Source organism: Pseudorasbora parva, chromosome 5 (genome assembly GCF_024679245.1).
Source record: "Pseudorasbora parva isolate DD20220531a chromosome 5, ASM2467924v1, whole genome shotgun sequence".
In the NCBI taxonomy this organism is placed as follows: Eukaryota; Metazoa; Chordata; class Actinopteri; order Cypriniformes; family Gobionidae; genus Pseudorasbora; species Pseudorasbora parva.
The window spans coordinates 8,341,293-8,362,758 of NC_090176.1; the positions used below are offsets into that span (position 1 = coordinate 8,341,293).

Genomic DNA, 21,466 nt, shown 5'->3' on the forward strand with positions numbered 1-21,466 from the left:
TGTGTGTGTGTGTGTTTGCTAATGTGTGTTTTTGTGCTTCAGGATTTTGTGGCTAGCGAGGAAGAAGACGACCCTGAGGTGGAGTTCCTCAAATCTCTGTCTACCAAACAGAAACAGAAACTGCTTAGGTGTGATTAATTATTTATTACACATACACTACTACATATCTCCATACAAATCAAATCGAGGATCTAATTACTATTAATTAGGGCTGTCAGTATATTTTAATTGAAATTAATCACTTTTAGTTTGTGATTTTTAGTGGCATCTAGCAGTGAGGTTGTGAAATGCATCCCCGCCCTCCCTTTCAGAGCACATAGGGAAGCTACGGTGGCCAACACAGGACAAAACTCTTGTTGTAGGAGAGTGACTAGCGCTCTGTAGAGGAGTTTGTCCGTTTAGGGCCACTGTAGAAACATAGCGGTGCAAAATAGCAGCTTCACTGTAAGGAGACCCACGGTGTGTGTAGATAGAAACGGCTCATTTTAAGTTAACAAAAACACAACGGTTCATTATGTAAGGTCTTTACACACCACTGAAAACATAGTTATGTATATTATATTGTGTTTCTGTCAATAGAGCATCATAAATATTACACACTGAACCTTTAACATAATTTTCATAATTTTAAGTAAACCATCAGACTGAAGGATGATTGTCACAAAATAGTATTTTCTGCCAGCTTTTTTTCAAGGTAAATGTAGGTTGGTAATTTTGTCAACTCAATCAGAGGTCCCTGGTTAAATTTTTTGATTTTGTTAATATTATGTTCTGTAGAAAGACAAAATCGTGATTGAAGCCAAAATATTAAATGTCACAGATGTGTATATACTGTATATATAATGTTTTGTAGGGCTGTAGCTATCGATTCTTTTAGTAATCGAGTATTCTACCGATTATTCTATCGATTAATCGAGTAATCGGATAATAATTACTTTTTTCTTTATTAAAGAGCAATACTAAATATATAAGAGAAAATAAGACCGGTATCTTAAAATAAACATCTAATTTGTTTTCTTTTTAGAAAAATTAAGTTTTATTGCTGAAATTGCATACATGAATAACTGTGAAACTAAAAAGGTAAACAAAGTTCAATCTAAAACTAAACCTACAACCAATAAACCAAAATAATAGTAATGTAAATATAAACATTGTATTTTTGAAGCACAAAATATTAGACAGGAAGGTAACTTGAAATAAGAACAAGAGTAGAGACGGGATACATGTCTAAAAGAACCTAAACCAGGGTTAACAATACACCACACGGAGGAGAAACCGCTGGAATGTGAACGCGATGAGCAAACGAGAGAGATGGAGAGAGAGGTGTTTATTTAATTCAGATAAAGTAGGCTACATATCGCACATAGCCTACAGATGTACATTTTGAGCTAATCATTCATCATTGTAACACAGCTTGTTTTATTAAGTTAGTAGCTATAAATATGTTTAAAGTGTGAGATTTAAATTACCAAATCAATGAAAGCACTCAGCTCTGAAAGCATGAGCGCTGCTTATCTCACACACACACACACACACGTTACAGCTTGTTCTGATGTTTGTTGCGCCTAGCGTTGAGAACATTTTAATGGTGTATTTGGAAGATATTATCAAGTATATATAAAGTCTCATTAAAGATTTCACACACATCACAATGACAGTGATCCATGTACAAAGCTGCAAATTCCATCACATTCATGTGTTTGGAGTTGCTGGTATTTTCTCAGCTGAAGCACGAACTGCCGCGAATGAAACTTAAATGTTCAGCGTCGCATCCTGAAGCTCAACACAGAGTTGTCTTCATTTAAAAATAGCGAGACTAAATGATATTAGCAGTAGTGTTGATGCCGTTCTTTCTTTCATTGCGGTATTTGTTCTCGACATGAGCTGAAAACGAAAGTTACAGAATGACACGCATTCATTGCATTTTACCGTGAAATGAGAGTTCTGCGTCACTATTAAAATCAACACATTATGATTTCTCTCATTCACCTGCAATTTTTGGGATGTTTACTCACCTGAACCGCGGATATAACCGCAATCCGCTCTTACTCCGAGTCTTTATACAAAAATGTCTTTCTGTATTATCTGTGTGTAGTTAAATGGACTAAACGAAGCGAGGATTTTTTCAATTCGAGTAACTCGAGTTACTCGAGGAATCGTTTCAGCCCTACTTTTTTGTAGAGGGGGTCAAAATGACAATTTTTACCTAAGACCTAGAGCCAAATTACAGGAGGGTAAAAATGACTTTAGAAAGATGGCAGCATCATTCTTTTATTTTACACATAAATTGGTAAATCTATTAGTTAAATCTGTTGACTTTAGCAATTATTGTTGCATTATATGCCAACGGTAACCGCTCAAAAATGGGGGGGGGGTCTTGTGTTTTTTTGTCTCAAGTTTGAGTGCCTGTAACTCGAGGAGTATTAAATATCTCGATATCCTCAATAATCTCAATAGATTCTGATTCTAACATAATTTCCTATTGGTTTCTTCATTTTAAAGGCCCTCAATGGCCCAGTCCCAGAGATGTGGGGATCTCAATGTGGCTCCATGAGTAACCTGGTAAAGTTCAGTGGTCGAAAACCAAATGTGGGTCATTTTGAAAATTGGTTGATTTGATGCGGAATGACCCGGGTGTCTTTCCAAAAAAGGACACTTGAAGGCTCCAAAAGGACACCAAATAATAAAATGATTTAAAGTCAATATAATTCACACATTTATGCACAACAGACTACCCATGAACATTTTTTATTTCATTTATTGTATGTGTACAGAGCAACACACAAAGAGCTTGTTTACATTTTAGACAAGTCAAGTCGTGATCCAGAACAGGACCACATGTTTGCTCATCAATATAAGGGACTCACACGTGCTTACTGTGACTCCTGTGAGTCAACACACTCGTCTTTACCTCGATTGCAATCCTCCCTGAACACTTTGGCAAGACCCTGGTTTGCTTTATTTACCCGAGAAGTGTCTGGCCATACAGCGATGGGATGTTTTGATGTCGCGTTCAGTCTGTATTTCACACAGCGCGATGCGTTGATACCCTCGATTTCCGAGGGTAACTTTTTTTTTCTTTTTTTGTAGAAACCATGGAATTTTTCATATTGTGCCTTTAGAAGGATCTGATTACAAACAGGGAAGCGAACTCAGGTTAAACAGTATTTTGAATTAATTGTATGTTAATATTGATGCCTATTAATATAAATTGTTATAAAAAATAATATATTATTAATATTAATGCTAGTCATATTATCGATATCATAATTTTTGCTCACGACATTAAGAATTAGAATATATGTGTTACAATTGTATGCGTGTGTGTATGTGTATATATATATGTATATATTTATTTATTTATTTTAGGGATGCCACAATACTCAATATAATACTGAACCGTTCGGTACGGCATTCCCGGTTCAATAAACACTTTGAGTGTGCCTGTGAGTCTACATACTGATATGAGCAAACATCCAATCATATGCAATAAAGTTAGAGATGTATAACCGCGTTTTAAAGCTTTGCCAGTTAAACATTTCATTCACGTGCTTATGCAGTTTTGCGTGGAGTGCGCGCACTAAAAGCCCGTCAAACACACGTGATTACTGGACTAAAAAGTCTTACACTGTAAAAAATAGACTGTAAAAATAGGGCACAATGTACTGTATAAATATGAAGGAATGTTCCATTTTGTTTTTTTACAGGTGTTTTACCTGTATTTTGAATTACACGTTGCACTAGTTTGTGTTTTAAGGGTTAACGGAAATTTCCGTAAATTTCCTGGATAATGTACTGGCAGAAAATTACCAGTACATTTTCCGTTTTTATTTTTTACAGTGTACTGTCTTACTGCTAATACTGTCAAACACACACAAGAGTTAACATATAAACACAGTCGGTTATGTCTAAAGTGAAAGTAAAAACGTGTGTGTCTGTATATGAGGTGTGAGCAGGTCTTTAATTGACAGCAGCGCAGCCAGTGAACACTTGTCCTTAAAAGGACAGTTCACTACTAAAATTATGGTAATAAAAGAAACAAAAGACAGAGAAAAATCACTGAAAATCACTAAAACCTTAAAAAGTCTTAAATTCGCGGAAGCATTGCGTTCTAGGTCTTAAATAATGTTTAACAGGTCTTAATTTTCCTACGTGCATGTAACGCTACCTCATTGAAATGCTCTCGCCTCCCGCAGCACGCGCGCACGTGTGTGTGTGTGTGTGTGTGTGTGTGTGTGTGTGTGTGTGTGTGTGTGTTTGTTCTGTGGTGTTTGTAGTTCTTTCTTTCGCTAGACCAACTATTGTTCGCTCTATTACAACTACAAATTAGACAAGCATGCCACGTGTATTGCAGCAAATCAGCTTTCGTGTTATTGGCACGATCCTCTTTCTGATCGTACCCCACAGACGCATAAAACGGATTTTATTCTTCAGCTGAGTCTGACGGTTCTTGCAGTTCCGCGATCGTGAACGCGAAGGCGAATCTTTCTCACCATCTTGCTTAATGACCAAATAAAAGTATAATATACCCGATTGCACTAAAAGAGTTAATAACAGTGATGTAAACTCCGAACTCCGATGTCAGGCTGTGTGTGTTTGCTGCCTGTCAGCGCTCGCGCGAGTGTATTGAATGTGTTATTTCTTGGCTCATTACTCTAAGGTTACTCTTGAACGATCAAATATACACATTATGCATATGTCTATATCCTGATTTGAGTTAAAAAGTTTGGGACGTGTCAGTAAGTACTGGATCTGCGCATTAGAAAGCTCTCGAATTGAAAGCTAATAGCTTAACAACAACACAAACGATACAACAATAATACAACAATAAAAACAAATTTTTGTCAATTTATATATATATATATGCGCTAATCCTGGTGGGATTGAGCTATGAATAATAAGTTTACTAATACTTTGTTCAATTTAAATAAATTAAATAATATAATTTTAAGTAGCCTAATTGAGTGATTCTGCATTTCCTATGCATGTTTTTTTTATTGCGCGATATAGGTCTTAAATTTTATTCATAATGGTCTTAAAAAGGTCTTGAAAAGTCTTAAATTTGACTTGGTGAAACCTGCAGATACCCTGTTTAATACAGTAGCTTTTAATCAATGTTGTATATTGAAGACTATGTAGTTTTAATTTTAGCCTACATTTATTCAATTTCATACTTAAATGCTACTGTACATCTGAGCTGCCACTGTAAATCTTTATATATATTTATTTTATATTATACAATACACTGGGAATGTGTACAAGGGTTTTAAGTAAAGTTTAAGTAAGGGTTTTCAAGTCTTTTAAGTAAAATAAAGAAAGGGTATTGAAATAAAAACATTTTCTCCTTAACCTTTTTCTGTTCCTGTCGCGTAAGAATAGAAGAGCAAAAATAACGACCCGAAAACCGTGGGTAAAAACTGACGTGTGTATTGAACCGTGGACTTATATATATATATATATATATATATATATATATATATATATATATATATATATATATATATATATATATATATTTTTTTTTTTTTTTTTGCAATTTAAAATAATCTGTTTTCTTTGTGAATATAGTAAACGGTAATTTATTCCTGTGATCAAAGCTGAGTGATCAAACCTACTATTGTCAGGATTCTTCGACAAATAAAAAAAGTTAAAAAGAGCAGCATATGTGTGAAATTGATATATTTAATGTTTTTGCTGTTACTTTTAGTCAATTGTATTGTCCTTGCTGTACAATTTTTTTTTTTTCTTTCAACAAAAAAAGAAAAACCGACAAAAAACTTTTGAATTATAATTCTAACCATCATCCCCTTCTTCCTTTTTAGAAAACTTGACCGTCTTGAAAAGAAAAAGGAGAAGAAGAAAAAGAGTAAAAAGGAGAAAAAGAAGAGCAAAAAGAAGCAGAAAAAGAAGCAAGCGAAGGGTGAGAGTTCATCCAGCAGCTCATCGGACAGCAGCGACAGCAGCAGCGGCTCGGAGGATGACAAACACTCCGGAAAGAAAGCCAAGAAGAAGAGGAAGAGAAGGAGGGACTCGTCCGGTGACAGCAGCAGCAGCAGCTCTGAGAGAGAGCAGGAGAAAGATCGAGTGCACAGCCTGGACTCCAAACACAGCAGAGAGAGAGGGAGGGAGGACGGAGAGAGAGAGAGAGGGAAAGAGAAACACAGGAGCAGGAGTAGGGAGAGGAGGAGAGAAAGAAGCAGAAGCCCTCAGCGATGGAGAGATGAGAAGGAGAGGGGTAAGAGCAGGGAGAATAGAGAACACCAGAAGGCCAAGAGGGAACGAAGCAGAAGTCGAGAACGAGAAAGGAACTGTGATAGAAATGTCAAAAGGAGGAGTGTCAGCCGGGAACGAGGGAGGGGCTCGGATAAACAGGGCAGAAGTGATAGCAGAGGCGCAGAGAGGAAGAAATGAGTAGCTGAAAGTCAATGGACTTCTGGCTAATCTCAGATTAAAGGATTGGTTTAAATGGAAACGTCTCGCATCGTTTACTCACACTCATGTCATTCCAAACCCTGGACATGTTTTAAATAGCTGACGTTTTTTGTCTATTAAAACTAAATAGCTCCAAAATGACACCACAGCACCTTAATATAGTAGCCCATGTGGCTCTTGTGCTGTATTACACATCTCCTAAAGTTATATTATAGCTTTTGCGTGACAAAGAAAACTGAATTTCAAGTCATTGTTTTTGTAAATATACCCCTAAAGTTCCCTTGGGCAACTGAGAATCAATGACACTTGATCATATTTGCTATTGAGAGCTTTAGGGAAGGGCAGGTGCGTCACCAACGTCACTGGACTGCTGTTGGAATGAAAGATGCTTAAATATAGATATACTTTTAATTTCCTTTTCTTTTTGAGTCTATAGAGTTTGAACGGACATGCGGGTTGCTAAACGATGAGGGAGTCTGAAGAGTTCTGTGTGAATCTATTTTCATTGGGTGGCTTTCCCAATGGTTTTCCATTGACGGGCAGCTCTGGGGATTTCTCCAGGAGAGGGCGCCATGAGAATGTAGAAACTGAGCCTGTTTTAGACCAGGAATTAAACTCATCCCTTCACGGTTTGCAGCAGATTTGTCTAGTCCGGGTTCAACACATGTTCTCGTCTCTCCTTTATCCCTTCTCAAATGTAATGTTTGTGACCCCTTGAGAGGGTATATATTCCACACATAATAACTTGAATGATTTATTTTGCAGTCTGTTCATTAAACTATGGTTTATGGTTTTTGTAGCTCCTTCCTTACCTTATTTTAGTTTTGAATGAATGTGTTATGAAAGTTGTTATGAATGCGGTACAAAACTTGATGTCAGTTACAACTATTCAACCTCATTTTTCTCAAAGAAGACTAAAAATCAGTTGGTTAAATAGGATTTGTAGTCTTCCACTAATCTCGGAGGTCTATTTTTGGTAGTTGGGATTGTTATAAATTCAGTGGAACTTAATTTTTTATTATTATTATTATTATTATTATTATTATCATTATTATTAGGTTGTGTTTAGCTACAAAACGAATTTGCGATATTCAACAACTCTCAGACTGGCAACGAGCTGATAGATAAATATAACTGAATAGAAAATGCTAATAATTGCTAATGTTCAAAACTGAAAATGCCTGAGAGAACAGGGCAATGAAAATGTACAGGGTTATCATTTGTAGCCTAAATCATTTTTAAATTCCTGAAATATAAGTGTCTCAACAACACATTAATCGACCAGATTAACCAACTCGCGCGAATTAACAAACCCTCACTTCATCAGTCGACAAAAAGTCGATTCAGTTGCAATTCAGTTATTTTTGGTTATAGAAATGGAAACACTGGCTATTTTAGTTTCGCGAAAACGTAAATAACCCTAAATACGACAGTAACACGTTAGAATATAGTAGCATTTGCTGAAGTGATTCATATTAATAACAATAATGGTTTAATTTGCAAACATGGACATTCTCTGACCAACGGGAGATGAGAGAGGAGCGCCGGTCCGGCTGCGCGGGAAACTCGCGTCGTCACGGCTGGGTTTCCCGCGCTGCGGCCGGAGCGGCGCTCCTCTTTGATCACTCTTTTATTACCGCGCGCAAACAAAGCTGACTTCTGCCTCGCGCTCAGTCAGAGGGCATTCCAGAAAAACGTGGACAAAAGGCCGTGAGTGACAGCGCTACTGTCCGCCACCCCAGGCGCATCATTCGCCTCCAAAAGACTGAAAAGCGCTTAGATCTTGTCCATGTATAAGCCCCCGTTTGTAAACCTTAATAGAACCATATAATTGTAAAGCGTGCTCGCGAATGCCTTCACGCCCAAATAGCGCTCATTTCCGTAACACAAATTTTGAATTGTGTGCAATAAAATCGTCGCATCCTACATTAACTTTTAAAAGACAGAGAATTGTGTTCTGCTCCTCTGCAAGCCTATTTGGAGAAAACAGGGAAATTGATTTTTCTTGTCTATTTTTAAACCCTGGATATTTGGCCACTAAATTTTACAGTTTAATGATTTATAAACGATGCATATTTTTTTTTCTGGCTATTTGCAAAATGTTATCAGTTTTTCACGAGGTCATTAAATGATAATAGGCCGTTTTCTGTTTGTGTGTTTGCCCCCCTCTGAATACTGCGGCCACCAGCACACACAAAAGGAAATGAAAATAATTTTAGTCTATTGCCTTCTGGTCAATTTACCTTGTAGCACAGAAAGCTAACGAGTTCCCACCAGGCAGGGCTCGGGCTGTAATTATTCCGCCGCGTTTTGTGGGATCGGACGCTGCACTGGATAAACACAAAGAAGTCAGAGAGCATCCTTGAACCTTTTCAGTACAGGGCCACTGATATTCAAATAACAGCCAGAGACCATTTGACTGCAGAGCTTTTTAAATTCAACATTTGCATAAGGCCTCTCCCAATTTCCCCTTTCAAAAGTGTCACCCAGAAAAGGCGAGAAAGAATGGGGCAAAAACTGTTCCCATAACACCAAATCAAGTGTAGCGTTTTCTAAAAGCTAAACGATGCTTTATGCCTTCAGCCCTCTCTCGGATGGACATTTTCCGTTTGACATGCAAATTTAAGCAGTTAATTTGAGCAATTCAAATAAATATTCAGAGGCCCTTTGTCACCGAATCCCTTCGGAAAATGTGCGATAAAGAGCTGCTGAACAAATGATGTCTCGGAGAGTAATTAGATATTTGATAAGACACGAATCCCTAATCGCCAATACAAGACACATGGGGCTGCGATGTGCTCCAAGTCATAATTAATACTATTTAACAAGATTTTCATTTGGGCAAAAACGCCTTTAACTATTGATTTATCCCAATGGGGGGAGAAAACAATGTTTAGACTGCATTATTTCGTTTCCCCAAAAAAAGTATATCTTTTTTAATAAAGCTGTATTTTTAGGCTAATATAATTATGCGCAGTCTGTTTATAATTTAGACTGGATTGAAATAATTTATATCAGACAACCCAAGATTTAGATTTTAAATCCCTTTAATTACAAAATGAAAGCCTTATAAGCGTGACTTTATACAATTAAACATTTATATATTTTTTAGCAAGGGTAAAGGAAAGGTTAAATGAATTTTAAATAGCTGTGTAACATACATACTGACATCCACAAAGTGCGTCGAAAGGAAAGAAAATTCCCTGATTTTCAGGATCCACCACAAAACAATCATAACATTTACAGGAAAAAAAATAACATGTTATTTTTTGTGGATATATGTACACATTTAGCTCAACCGGCAGCCGTGGTTATTTAGTTCCCTCTTTTGCCCAACACTGATTCCACAGCAAATGTCCACCGGTAAAAACACGGGACTCGACCGTCCTGAACCCGAGGCGTCCGTCCGTGCGCGGCGGGAATAACCAGTGCATTTGCTCTTTCCGATGCAATTTTTCTGAGAAATGGAGAGTTTGTCGCACAGCTAGGCTACTCCAGACCCGTTTCCTTTTCCTCGAGGAAAATGCGTTCGCGGTCACTCTCGCCAGTGGCGCTCAGGACTCGTGGTGCGGAGACTGATCTTTGACCGTGACCCGCGGGTTCACACCCTCTAAAATCAGTTCGGGAGACTCGGACCTGGGGGTCTCCAGGTTGCTGGTGTCGGTGTCGCTGTCGCTGCCCTTTTTGCCTCCGCCTCCAGCGGTGTGTGTTTTGATGTGTTTGCTCAAGTGGTCGCTCCTCATGAAGCGCTTGTTGCACACCGGGCAAGCGAACCTCTTCTCCCCCGTGTGAGTGCGCAGGTGCCTCTGGAGCTCGTCGGACCGGGTGAACCGTTTGCCACAAAAAAGCCAGTTGCACACAAAGGGCCTCTCGCCAGTGTGCCACCTCAGATGCGCTTTGAGGTGAGACGTTTTCCCGTAGACTTTCCCGCAGCCCGGGATGTGACAGCTATGAAGTCCTTTCCTCCGTAGGCTGGCACCCGCAGGCCCGAGCCGCTCCGCCTCCTGGCAGTTCGGGCAGTCGCATGTGGCCCGTCCGGAGTATCTCCTGGAGGACCGGGACGAGGTCCCAATGCCCGAGCTGGCGCTGGAAATCATCGCGTTTGTGGCCGACGCGTCTGTATAAGTGGGGATCACAGTTTTGAATCCCTCCTGCGTCAACAGGTGCTGGCCGGTCGACAAGAGGTGGGACGCGGTGGGGCTGATGCCGGTGGAGCTGAACGCGGAGTGCGTGAGGCTGGAGAAGTCCGGGTTGTACCCGCTGAGCTGGGAGTGGATGGCTTGTGGGGTTCCGGAGTGCAGCGAACTTTGTAGAGTGCCGGCCGGGTTTTGGACCTCGAGCCACGAGCCCGGGTTTGTGTGCACGTCCCACCACGTGGACGCGCCGTTGGCCACCTCGCCCGAGATGGTGGAGTGAAAGCCGGACTTGTACCACGATTCGTAAGGGTGCGCCATGCCGACCCGCGGGTATAGAGTCTCTGCCGAGGAGTGAACTTTGGAAATGAATGCGGACTGTCCCGACTCCTGCGAGGAAACGCTCGCCGTGTTGGAGAACAAGCTGCTGTACTCGGCGGAGAACGCGGAGGAGGTCGGCGAGGTCGAGGCCAGGCAGAACGCGCTGTTTCCCGTGCCGCTGCTGGTCGTTAGTCCGGAGGTGCTTCGGCTCGTGGCGACTGTGAATCCGGGCAGGCTGGAGCCCAAGTTGCAGCTCGACGAGGATCTTTTCCACGGATGAAATCCGCCTTTGGAAAACGCGCTGGAGTCGGGTAGAGTCGTCAGGGGACTGGTGTTGCCAATTTTGTTGCAGGTCGCAGCCAGCATCGCTAAAGGGGTAGTTCCAAACCGCGGCTCTTCCTGTTTGGATGAAAAGTTGATGCTTTTTACTAGACCATAAAACATAGTTGGGCTGTTTTGAAAATCAAACGAGTCTACAGCATTCACCAGAATCAAACCAGCTTCACTTGGGAATATTTCCTAAAAGTTTTCAAATAAGTTTTTTATTTTATTTTTAAAGGTATGCTAATTAATAAAGAATGGCACGTAAAAAAATAGAGTTGTTTTTAATTTAAGATTCAGCAATGCACTCTTACTAATGAAAATCTTCTTATTATAATCATTATTTTTCCCACAGCAAGAGTTCTTTCGCTGAACTGGGTTTTCGAGTTTCCAGTCTTTCATTTTCGAAACTTCATATCCGCGTTTTGGTTTCAGCATTCTTTAAAGAACTAATAAATCTAGACAATTAAAACGAAATGTAAAAAGGTCGTCTTGTGGCATCATTATTTTTTTAGAATATAAACACAAGTCGTGGAAAGTTTGAAGGCAAGCACGCACACTGAAATGTCAATTCCAGAGGTAAAACGATCTCATTAAAACACATGCCAATGTTTACTCACCCCAAGTATAGACGTAGCCATATCCAGGGCCTTTCCTAGGCAGCTCGTTGAAGAGAACAATGACTCCGTGTTCCAGTGTGACTGAGGGACAGCGCTGAAGCTTTACTCTCTCTACTCGAGTTGTATAGTGAGCGCGTGCTTTGAAGTACAGCTGGCTGCAATACTCAGCCAATCTGAGCGCGCGACGAGTCGCGTCTGACCAATGAGCGACGCGACCATGACAGAAATACTAAAGCGGCACGTCAATCAATGACTGAGGTACTGATCCCACTGTCAAGCAATAAGCCATCAGCTATTTTTCATCATTTTTATAAATATATATATATATATAGATATGGCCATCAAGGCGCAGTATCTGCACAGACTATAACGCTCAGCTCATATTGGTATTTAATAAGCATCCTCCGATGGTAAGCGTCTCATCTTGATTTTATGCATGATATCCTCGAACAGCCTGTCTCGTGTGTTGGTGTGCAATGCTTCAAATCCACACGCGTGACCGTTTGCAGCTTCCATGTGACCTCATTATTATTTTAGTGATGTGTTTATTTAGTATGTCGTTTTTATGCACGGATTAAAAACATGACGGTATTTCTGGTTTGGCTCGTCAGCGTTATTATAAGGCGCATTACGCTGCATGTTTTGACTGGATACGAAGTCACAAGTAGGCTGTCGTGCAATGTCATTCTTTTTTCATTGTTGGTTGACAATTGTTTGTTTATGCTGTAAATTTAGGTTGTTTTTTCATATTCCTAATATTAAAAATATTCCGAATTTCCTAACTAGGACCATTTACTGAAATGCAAGAATGAGGACGGAGGGGCACCGCTGATCTCACAACAGGTGTGTTAAACTTTTATTGAGAGTGTGTGTGTGTGTGTGTGAGGTGAGGGGATGTGGGAGGGGAGGGGGGGCGCAGATTAGAGTTTGGGGTGTTAATGCTCACCCGCGCGCGCCACCTTTAAATACCTTCAGAACAACACGCGCGCATGACTCAAAACCCTTAAAAACCGTTTAATAAAGTGGACTCATTTTTATACTTCAAAATAGAAATGCAAAGTTCCAAATGATATATAATGAAATAAAACAGTAAATTAAATATAGAATAAATAAATATAATAGCCTTCCAATCTTTTGGATACAAAAAAGAAACACACATTATCAACAATTAATAATTCCTTTTCTTTTTTTAACATATGAATATCAGTGCATTATAGCAGTGTGTTGCGCTGCTTGTTAAAACATTTAAGGGTAATGACATAATGTAACAATGGCTTGCTTTGGAGTGAATCGCCTCCTTTTAAAAGTTAAAGCAATTTTCTTGAGAATGGCCCCGCCGAAACGCTGTGCATTACAGTATTCAAAATGACCAAATAATGCTCCATTATAGCGGCTGAACGCTGCCAGTCAGGCTGGATGCAATTTACTCCAAAGCGCTTTGCTTTAAATTCCCTCCTATGGAGAGAGCTAGGGAATATAAAACAATTTATTCAAATCCAAGCGGTGGAGTCTCGAAAATCGCCTGATTTCCGCAATCACTGCAAATTGACGGAGGAACAATTAACACTATTAAACGTCTGTTCAGCATAAACAAATTGGCCTGAGGCTCAGAGAGGGTTTAGGTTACACATTTAGATGTGTGTATGTATGTACTGCTGCTGAAAAATGAAATCAAATTGGCGCATCAATGCTTTATAGATGCTGATGTACATTTCTGAACAGTTCGGGTAAAACGCGCAATGACGAACACAGATCATAACGCGCGATTAATATATATATATATATATATATATATATATATATATATATATATATATATATATATATATATATATATATATATATATATATATATATATATTCACTTTGAGCAGTTTCTATTAAATGAGGATGGATTAGCCCTGTCAGCAAATAGTCTAAAATAAAAAATATAAACCGTTGTGTAACGAAGAGAGAACGGAATTATTTAGACAATATGTTTAAAGTTAAAATTGTAATATTATATAAATCATTTATTAAAACAAATCAGGTCTTTATACCCTAAATGTCAATGCATTATATCACAAGTATATTTTTAGTTCTGATCGCCATATTAGATTTGCATTTAAAAACCCAGTCGCGAGCACTTTTCTGTAATTAGGAGCCTATTACAAGTCATTAGATTGATCAATGTACCTTAAACAATGCGAGTGATTTATTTGCTAAGAACAAAACGCTGTGCATCTATTGTCTTGAGCCTGAGTGACGATATACATCCATCAAAGCGTTAAACAACACAAGATGAATGATTAATCCGGACCTATTCATTAGAAGGGTCTGGCCCGCTGTATTGGTGCAGAGAGGGCTTTTCACAGGAGAGAGAATTTTTGTCGGCTGCCGCTGGGATTAATTTGTCCCCACCCTTAAGAGGAAAAGCGCATTTGTGGATAATTAACTAATCTGGCTCATTTTAAATCCCTCTCTACTACAGGTCCTTCACTTGATCACCCCAAACAGGCTGGTTTCCCCCCTCGAACAATTCAAAGGGAGTCAAAACAAATATTAACTCACATCTCAGTTGCTTTTTAGCAAGTCGTTTCACTTCTCGAGGCACCTCGCAGGTCGGTTTTGTGATTAAACGGGCTACAGCAGTACATGTCCTGTGTTTGCGCATGCACTCCATGGTTTTTGACAGTAAAACAAACGCTTGTTATGTCCGTTGACAGGTTCAAGCATGCTCAATGAGCTGGTGGAGGAATAAATCTTCATCTGTGCGCGCGCAACACTGTGTTATTTTTAATAAACATGCAAGGGCACGGGTTTTTTTTTTTGTGAATGGTGCCGCAAAACAAAGCGCGGCGAGGAAGCAATCCTTTGTGCTTAATTATTATTATTATATCATTTTGTTAGATTTAGAATCAAGTCACGCATATGAGTTGGTTGGGGTTATATGCGCAAATGCATTCATATAGCCTAGCCTAATAAATACATTAATATTGGATATGTGGCCGTAATGTAGCAACATTCGGTGACAGGTAAACCTGCAATTCGCATCAATTCAAGTCAGATTTGACCACATGACAGCTGTGAATATAGGTGCTGAAACTACGCAATTAAACCAATAACAAACAGTCGAGAATTACAGCACGTGTCTGTTGAAGTCCAGTGTCAGGTGCATTTTAAGGGCCGCAGTCATCTCTCTCTCTCTCTCTCTCTCTCTCTCTCTCTCTCTCTCTCTCTCTCTCTCTCTCTCTCTCTCTCTCTCTCTCTCTCTCTGCATCCAGCATTATTTCTTCTGGAAACAGGAGGAATAATCAGGGTTCAAGCCTTGTGTGACCATTTCAGAATGCAAACACCACGTTGATCTTATCCGTGCACGTTATGATTTCATTATGTCTTCGCTCATAAGCCCCTGTGGTGTGTGTGTGTGTGTGTGTGTGTGACGCGCAGGTCATGGCGGTCGCATGATGTCATGTTTGAGCTTAAGTGGCCGGTGAATGTTATCTGCTGTTCTCCGCGTGTCACAACACCGCGCACATTAATGCATGACATGACTACTGCTAAATCTGTATGTCATGAGTTTTGTTTTCTCTCTCTGAGGCGCTTAAGGTTGTTCCGTCTGGGATTTTTCCACATTATTTTTAAATTCGATTATCATTGTGTGTTACTACCATTAGTATTCATTTACTCAAGTGTCAAAATTGTAGTTTTTTTTTCTCAGGAAAATAACTCATCCAGTCTCGGTTAGTTGTCCTGTGTTTGCAGTTGCACTCATGAGGCTCGTCCCTGTCATGTCTGTGGCGCGCGCGGGATCCAGCTCAGATAAACGCACGCGCCAACAGGTGCTTAGTGAAAAATCCCTCGATTCACGGCTCAGACTCTCCACGCCGAGGCTGCCGGCTGTAATTTCTAGCGCAGAGGGACGGGGTGTGTGTGGAGGGACTGCGGTCCGCCACTGCTCATCTCTGCAGTGACCGTGTGACTGACGGCTCTGTCCAATTGGGTTTGGACTCCTCCGAGATCTCGTGAGAGATGCGAGGGATTTGCGCGGGACTAATCACACCAATAGAAAGAAGGAAGAGGATTATATTAAATAGATTTAATGTAGCTGTTTACAAAAACGATATTAACACCACTACATAGCACTATCATGATGGTGATACTATATAAAGGCAGTACAATTGAAATGCCATGTTATATGAAGAGGGCAGTGGAACTGTGCCATGCTGTCGGTTTTACCATAAAATGGTAACAAAATAAAACATGGCTATACTATATTTTGTTTTTCTTTGAGCAATATCTTTCAAAGAGCTATTCCAATTATGAAAATTGTATCCATTCAGTGCCATTTCTACCTGATGCCATCAATGAACCGTGGGACAACCATAGCACTTTATTTGCACACACACATTCACAGTCAAATTATTTATAAAAATGCACCATAACATATTTTATATATCAAGAGACAATTTATATATACACACACACACACACACACACATATATATATATATATATATATATATATATATATATGTGTGTGTGTGTGTGTGTGTGTGTGTGTGTGTGTGTGTGTGTGTGTGTGTGTGTGTGTGTGTTATACGCTGTTGGGGACAAAATGCCCCACAAAGATAGCAATAGCTAAAATCCCTGTCCCTGTGGGGACATTTTTGGTCCCTATGAGGAAAACATCTTATAAATCATAATACAAAGTGATGTTTTTTTTTTGAGAATGTAAAAATGCTGAAAGTTGTGTGTGATGGGTAGGTTTAGAGAATGTACAGATTGTACAGTATAAAATTCATTAGGTCTATGGAAAGTCCCCATAAAACACAACGTGTGTGTGTGTGTGTGTGTGTGTGTGTGTGTGTGTGTGTGTGTGTGTGTGTGTGTGTGTGTGTGTGTGTGTGTGTGTGTGTGTGTGTGTGTGTGAGCTTGTTTATGTGGTTTATGAGGACACAAATTTGTATAACTACATGGGTATTACACTGGTATTACTCTATAAATGTGGTTTATGAGGACATATCAAATGTCCTCATAATTCAAATGGCCTTAAAAACATACTAAATGATGTTTTTTTGAGAAAGTAAAAATGCAGAATGTTTCCTGTGATGGGTAGGTTTAGGGGCAGGGGCAGTGTAAGGGGATAGAAAATACAGTTTGTACAGTATAAAAACCATTACGCCTATGGAGAGTCCCTGTAAACCACATAGACCAACATGTGTGTGTGTGTGTGTGTGTGTGTGTGTGTGTGTGTGTGTGTGTGTGTGTGTGTGTGTGTGTGTGTGTGTGTGTGTGTGTGTGTGTATACACTGATGGACAGCATTTTGTTATGACATCATAACAGCGTGCATGATATCAGAAATAGTTTCTTGGCCTTCATCTTTAGCAAGTTCAAACAGATTTGATGGCCCTTAGTGTTTCATTCAGCTGTTTACAGAGAGGTTCCTTCGGTGCTTTAGAGGTCACTCTAAAAGCGCCCTTGAATTAAATTCTGCCGTCAGATTGGATGCGTTATTCTGGGCAGTGAAAGACCTCGGGCTCTGTGTCATCAATCTAAAGCAATTTCAGCCCTATTGGTTCTTGAGTCTGGACGGCGCAGTCATTCTCATTCCCAGCGGCAGGTGAGGTGGCGGCAGCTGGGCTCGCGGTCAGCCGTCCCAGAGTGAAGGACTCTTCAGCTGCCGCTCATCCCGCTCAACATGGGGCCGTGCTCTCACACCATCACTCCACCCGCAGAAACAATTTATCCCTGAATCCCAAATCCAACAGATCTATTATGGGATTAAAGGCCTTGTCAGGCTTTGTGTTGGAATAATAGTAGAGTATCTTTTAAATTCAGATCATCCAATATATATGAATTTTCCTTTTGAAATAAGACAATGTGAGCGTGTTCTTTAACGTTTAGACAGTTCTGATCAAGTCGTGACCTTTATGTCTGTGTGTGTGTGTGTGTGTGTGTGTGTGTGTGTGTGTGTGTGTGTTTTTGTGACATATGAGGACACAAATGTGTATAATGACATGGGTACGACAGGTATTACAGAAGAGGGTGACTTATGAGGACATTTTTCCATTGTCCCCACTTATCAAAATGCTTATAAATCATACAGGACGAGGTTTTTTTGAAAATGTAAAATTTTTGAATGTTTCCTGTGATGGGTAGGTTTAGGGGCAGGGGCAGTGTAAGGGGATAGAAAATACGGTTTGTACAGTATAAAAACCATTACGCCTATGGAGAGTCCCCACAATTCACAAAAACAAACGTGTGTGTGTGTGTGTGTGTGTGCTGTGTCTCTATTTTCAGGAAGTCAGCTCGACACAACAGCGCGCTGCATCTCAAGGCTTCCTCTTCCGCATCACTGAGCCAGATAAAAACACTGAATTCAGGCACCGCCGACGCTGCCATTTGCCCTCGCAACACACACACGCACACACACACACCTGCCAGGTATGGGGTTCGTCTGTCTCACACTGTGCATCTGTCTGGCTGTATCTGTTGAAAGCTTTCTTTCTGCACCAGACATGGTCAATTAAGTATATATATTGCTAACCTCATTTTAGGTGCCAGCACACACCGGTCCCCTTTCAGATATTTATTTTATTATGTTATTATATTTACAGTGGCTCGAAATAGTATTTAGACAGTTTATGACAATATCTATAGACATTTTCACTAATGACAATCAGAAAGTGTCCAAATACTTTTTATTCGAACAGTAAATCTGTTTTATAATTTAAAAGGGTAACAGTTTACAATAAGTTTTCATTTATTAACATGCATTAACTAACATAACCATAAGCAAATGTGTTACTGTATATGTTAATCTTGTTAATAAAAACGCTGCTGTTCTTTGATTGTTCAGGTTTACAGTCCATTAACTAATGTTAATAAATACAACTTTAGATTTTAATAATGCATTAGTTAACGTTGAAATTAGCAAACTAAATGCTGCAGAAGTGCAGTTCATTATTAGTTCATGTTAACTAATGAAACCTTATTGTAAAGTGTTACTTTTAAAACCTTTCTTTTTTTTGTTGCTTGATGTGTGCTTTTAAGTGCTATATTTATTTAACATAAATGCTGCACGGTTATTTTTAAAATCTATTTAAAACTTTATATTATATATATTCCGGACTGGTTGATATCGAGCCCCAGACTCTTGTCTACGTTTTCTCTGATGGGTTTGCTGTCGGCGTGTGTAGGACGTACTATATAATGTATGTTTTTTTCTGCCGAGGAGGTGTGTGCGGTATGTAAAGGCTTCCTGTCACGCAATAGTTTTATGTTCGGCATTGAGTCATGAGCGAGAGCGTCTGTCTGGCCAGGTCGGGATGGGACCGCACCTGTTTCTTCACACACACGTTTACCTCAGCAGCCATGAGCAATGCAATGACTCCCTAAAGTTTTACGGCCACATCGTCACGATAATTACTCAATCGCAGCAGTGTGCAGAAATATACCCACAAAAAAGCACACACATGCTGGCTTAACATGTTGCTTAACACGAAATCACATGATTCAGAGAGTGTATTTTTGGTAGGAAAGACATTTGCACTATGACAGAATCACATTAAACACATCTAAGACGAAGCTTGTAAACCGTCTTCTGCTGGTCGCAAAGTAGGTTCATTTCAGTCGAGCTACATTCTCGTTCTTTTAGTTAGTATAAAAGAACACACTACCTTAAACGGCTTGGGGCCAGGAAGATTTGTACACTGTAAAAAAAATGTGTTGGTTTTTGTTGGTTTAACTTTAAAAAGTAAGTAACCTGGATGCCTTAACATTTTGAGTTTATTGAAATTAAAAATTTGAGTTGATAGATTGAAGGAAATTAGTTTAATAAATAAAAACTCAAAATATTATTGTATCTGAACCACATAAAACATTAAAAAAAATCATGAAAATAGCACAATTTGGCATGTTTCACTGCGTCATCACAAATAAAACACACACAATTACCCAATATGCTTATAAAATCTTTTAGTAATATTTAAATAAAGGTTGTCGAATCTCAAAAAATGTTCATTAACTCAACATTTTAATTTCAATGAACTCAAATTTTAAAGCAACCAGGTCTTTTTCTACATAATTTTTTACAGTGCAGGCAAAAATACAGTAAAAACTGTATAGTTGTTAAATAATAGTACAATATAAAATAACAGTTTTCTAACTAAATATGTATTCAGATGTAATTTATTCCTATGATTAAAGCATCATTACTATCACGTAATCCTTCAGAAATCATTCTGATATGAGGATTTGATGATCAAGAAACATTTAGGGTTATCATCAGTGTTGCTTCATATATTTTTGAAAACCGTGATACATTTTTCCACGATTTTCTTTTTGCGATACATTGATTCTTTGATAAAAGTATTCATTTATTTCAAAAAACTGTATTGACCCAAACGTTTGAAAAGTAGTGTATGTTTAGTTAGCTGCTCCCATTAAAACTTAAAGGTAAAATTTAAATATAAGAGAAGAAGATAGTAAAATTTTTGGGATACTATTTCCTATATTGAAACATAAGTTCTAAAACTTGAATGCTTTTGTATGATTCACATCGTACGATTTTACACGAAATTTGAAATCGGGTTGAAAACATGCTTTTGTCAGCTTTAAGAGTTCAAATAGCATGCATACATCGCATAGACGTCTATTTGATGTGCGTTTTCATCTGGAAGATGCATTTTTTAGCGCGTTTGCTCTTCTGCAATACGTCTCTAAGACGTTTCCTGTCAGATGTTATATAGACATTTAGAAGATGTCTTGAAGACGTTATTCAGAGTGCATGTAAAAGGGCTTTTTAAAAGATGTTTATCTGGGCCCATATTCTTAAAGCTTCTAAGAATCCTCCCAGAAAGTTCCTGATTTACCTCAAAAATGTCTACGTAGGAGTTTTAGCTTAACAATGATTCAGGAGCAACCTGGGAGCAGCACTTAGCGAGGAAAATACAAAAACTTGTATCTTAGTGAGGAGGCGGGGCTGACCCTGTTGCTATGACGCAGTCTTTTGAAGACTGTGATTGGTTGGTTGCCCAATAAAGGGAAAAAAGAGCTTTTAAGTATGGAGTCTACATAAACCTTTATTTTGAAATTAGAGGCGTCATGTTTCCTCTTTTACTCTCTCTCTCTCTCTCTCTCTCTCTGCTCTAGAAAAAAATTAAGACACCATGGCACTGAGCATTGATTTGCTATATGATGTTTTTGTTCATTTTATTTGCAATGCTGTCATTGTATAAGGTTCTGTAATCGCTGTATTGTGTGATCACTTTGCTCACAGAAGGCTGCTCCAAATCATCACTGCTGCACAGTTGCACTTTTCCAGTTGCCAAATATGTTAATGTAGTGATTACTTCCATTTCTGGCTCTATGGCATTCCTGCGCTGTGTCGAAGATGTTAGCGTGTCTCTAATAAGATCGGTCACACACATGATCCCTGCACGATTTAATGTGTAGTGTCTTATTAACTCACTCATGTCTTGTGTGCAACACGTTTCTTCTCCCTCTTCGCGTTTCGTCCATTTTCTCCGCTGCTAAAGAAACTCTTAAGCCGCTTAAAAGTGCTTATCCATACTCCTAACCATTTACTCCTAACAACCTTAAGACCTCTGTTAAGGGTTAAGATGCTTTCTGAATTACTTTCTTTCTTATCAATG

The 21,466-nt window shown here is 39.2% G+C and overlaps 2 protein-coding genes across 3 annotated transcripts in view; one reads left to right on the forward strand and one right to left on the reverse strand.

Annotated features, from left to right (window-relative positions):
* The window catches only part of cir1 (corepressor interacting with RBPJ, CIR1), a 12,937-nt gene extending 5,712 nt beyond the window's left edge, over positions 1 to 7,225 (forward strand). The window contains exons 9-10 of the mRNA XM_067443158.1: positions 43 to 128; positions 5,823 to 7,225. Coding sequence (XP_067299259.1) covers positions 43 to 128; positions 5,823 to 6,411 — 675 coding nt within the window. The 3' untranslated portion in view covers positions 6,412 to 7,225. The remainder of the gene's footprint in view (positions 1 to 42; positions 129 to 5,822) is intronic.
* Positions 7,226 to 9,474: 2,249 nt separating this feature from the next.
* Positions 9,475 to 21,466, reverse strand: part of sp9 (sp9 transcription factor) — a 40,661-nt gene continuing 28,669 nt past the window's right edge. The window contains exons 1-2 of one of the 2 annotated variants that reach the window (XM_067444894.1): positions 11,828 to 11,979; positions 9,475 to 11,285 (exon numbers count right to left, since the gene is read on the reverse strand). In XM_067444894.1, the coding sequence (XP_067300995.1) occupies positions 9,987 to 11,285; positions 11,828 to 11,848 (1,320 nt within the window). In that variant the 5' untranslated portion in view covers positions 11,849 to 11,979 and the 3' untranslated portion in view covers positions 9,475 to 9,986. Of the gene's footprint in view, positions 11,286 to 11,827; positions 11,980 to 21,466 lie in introns of those variants that run through there. The other variant, XM_067444896.1, reaches the window with a different exon arrangement.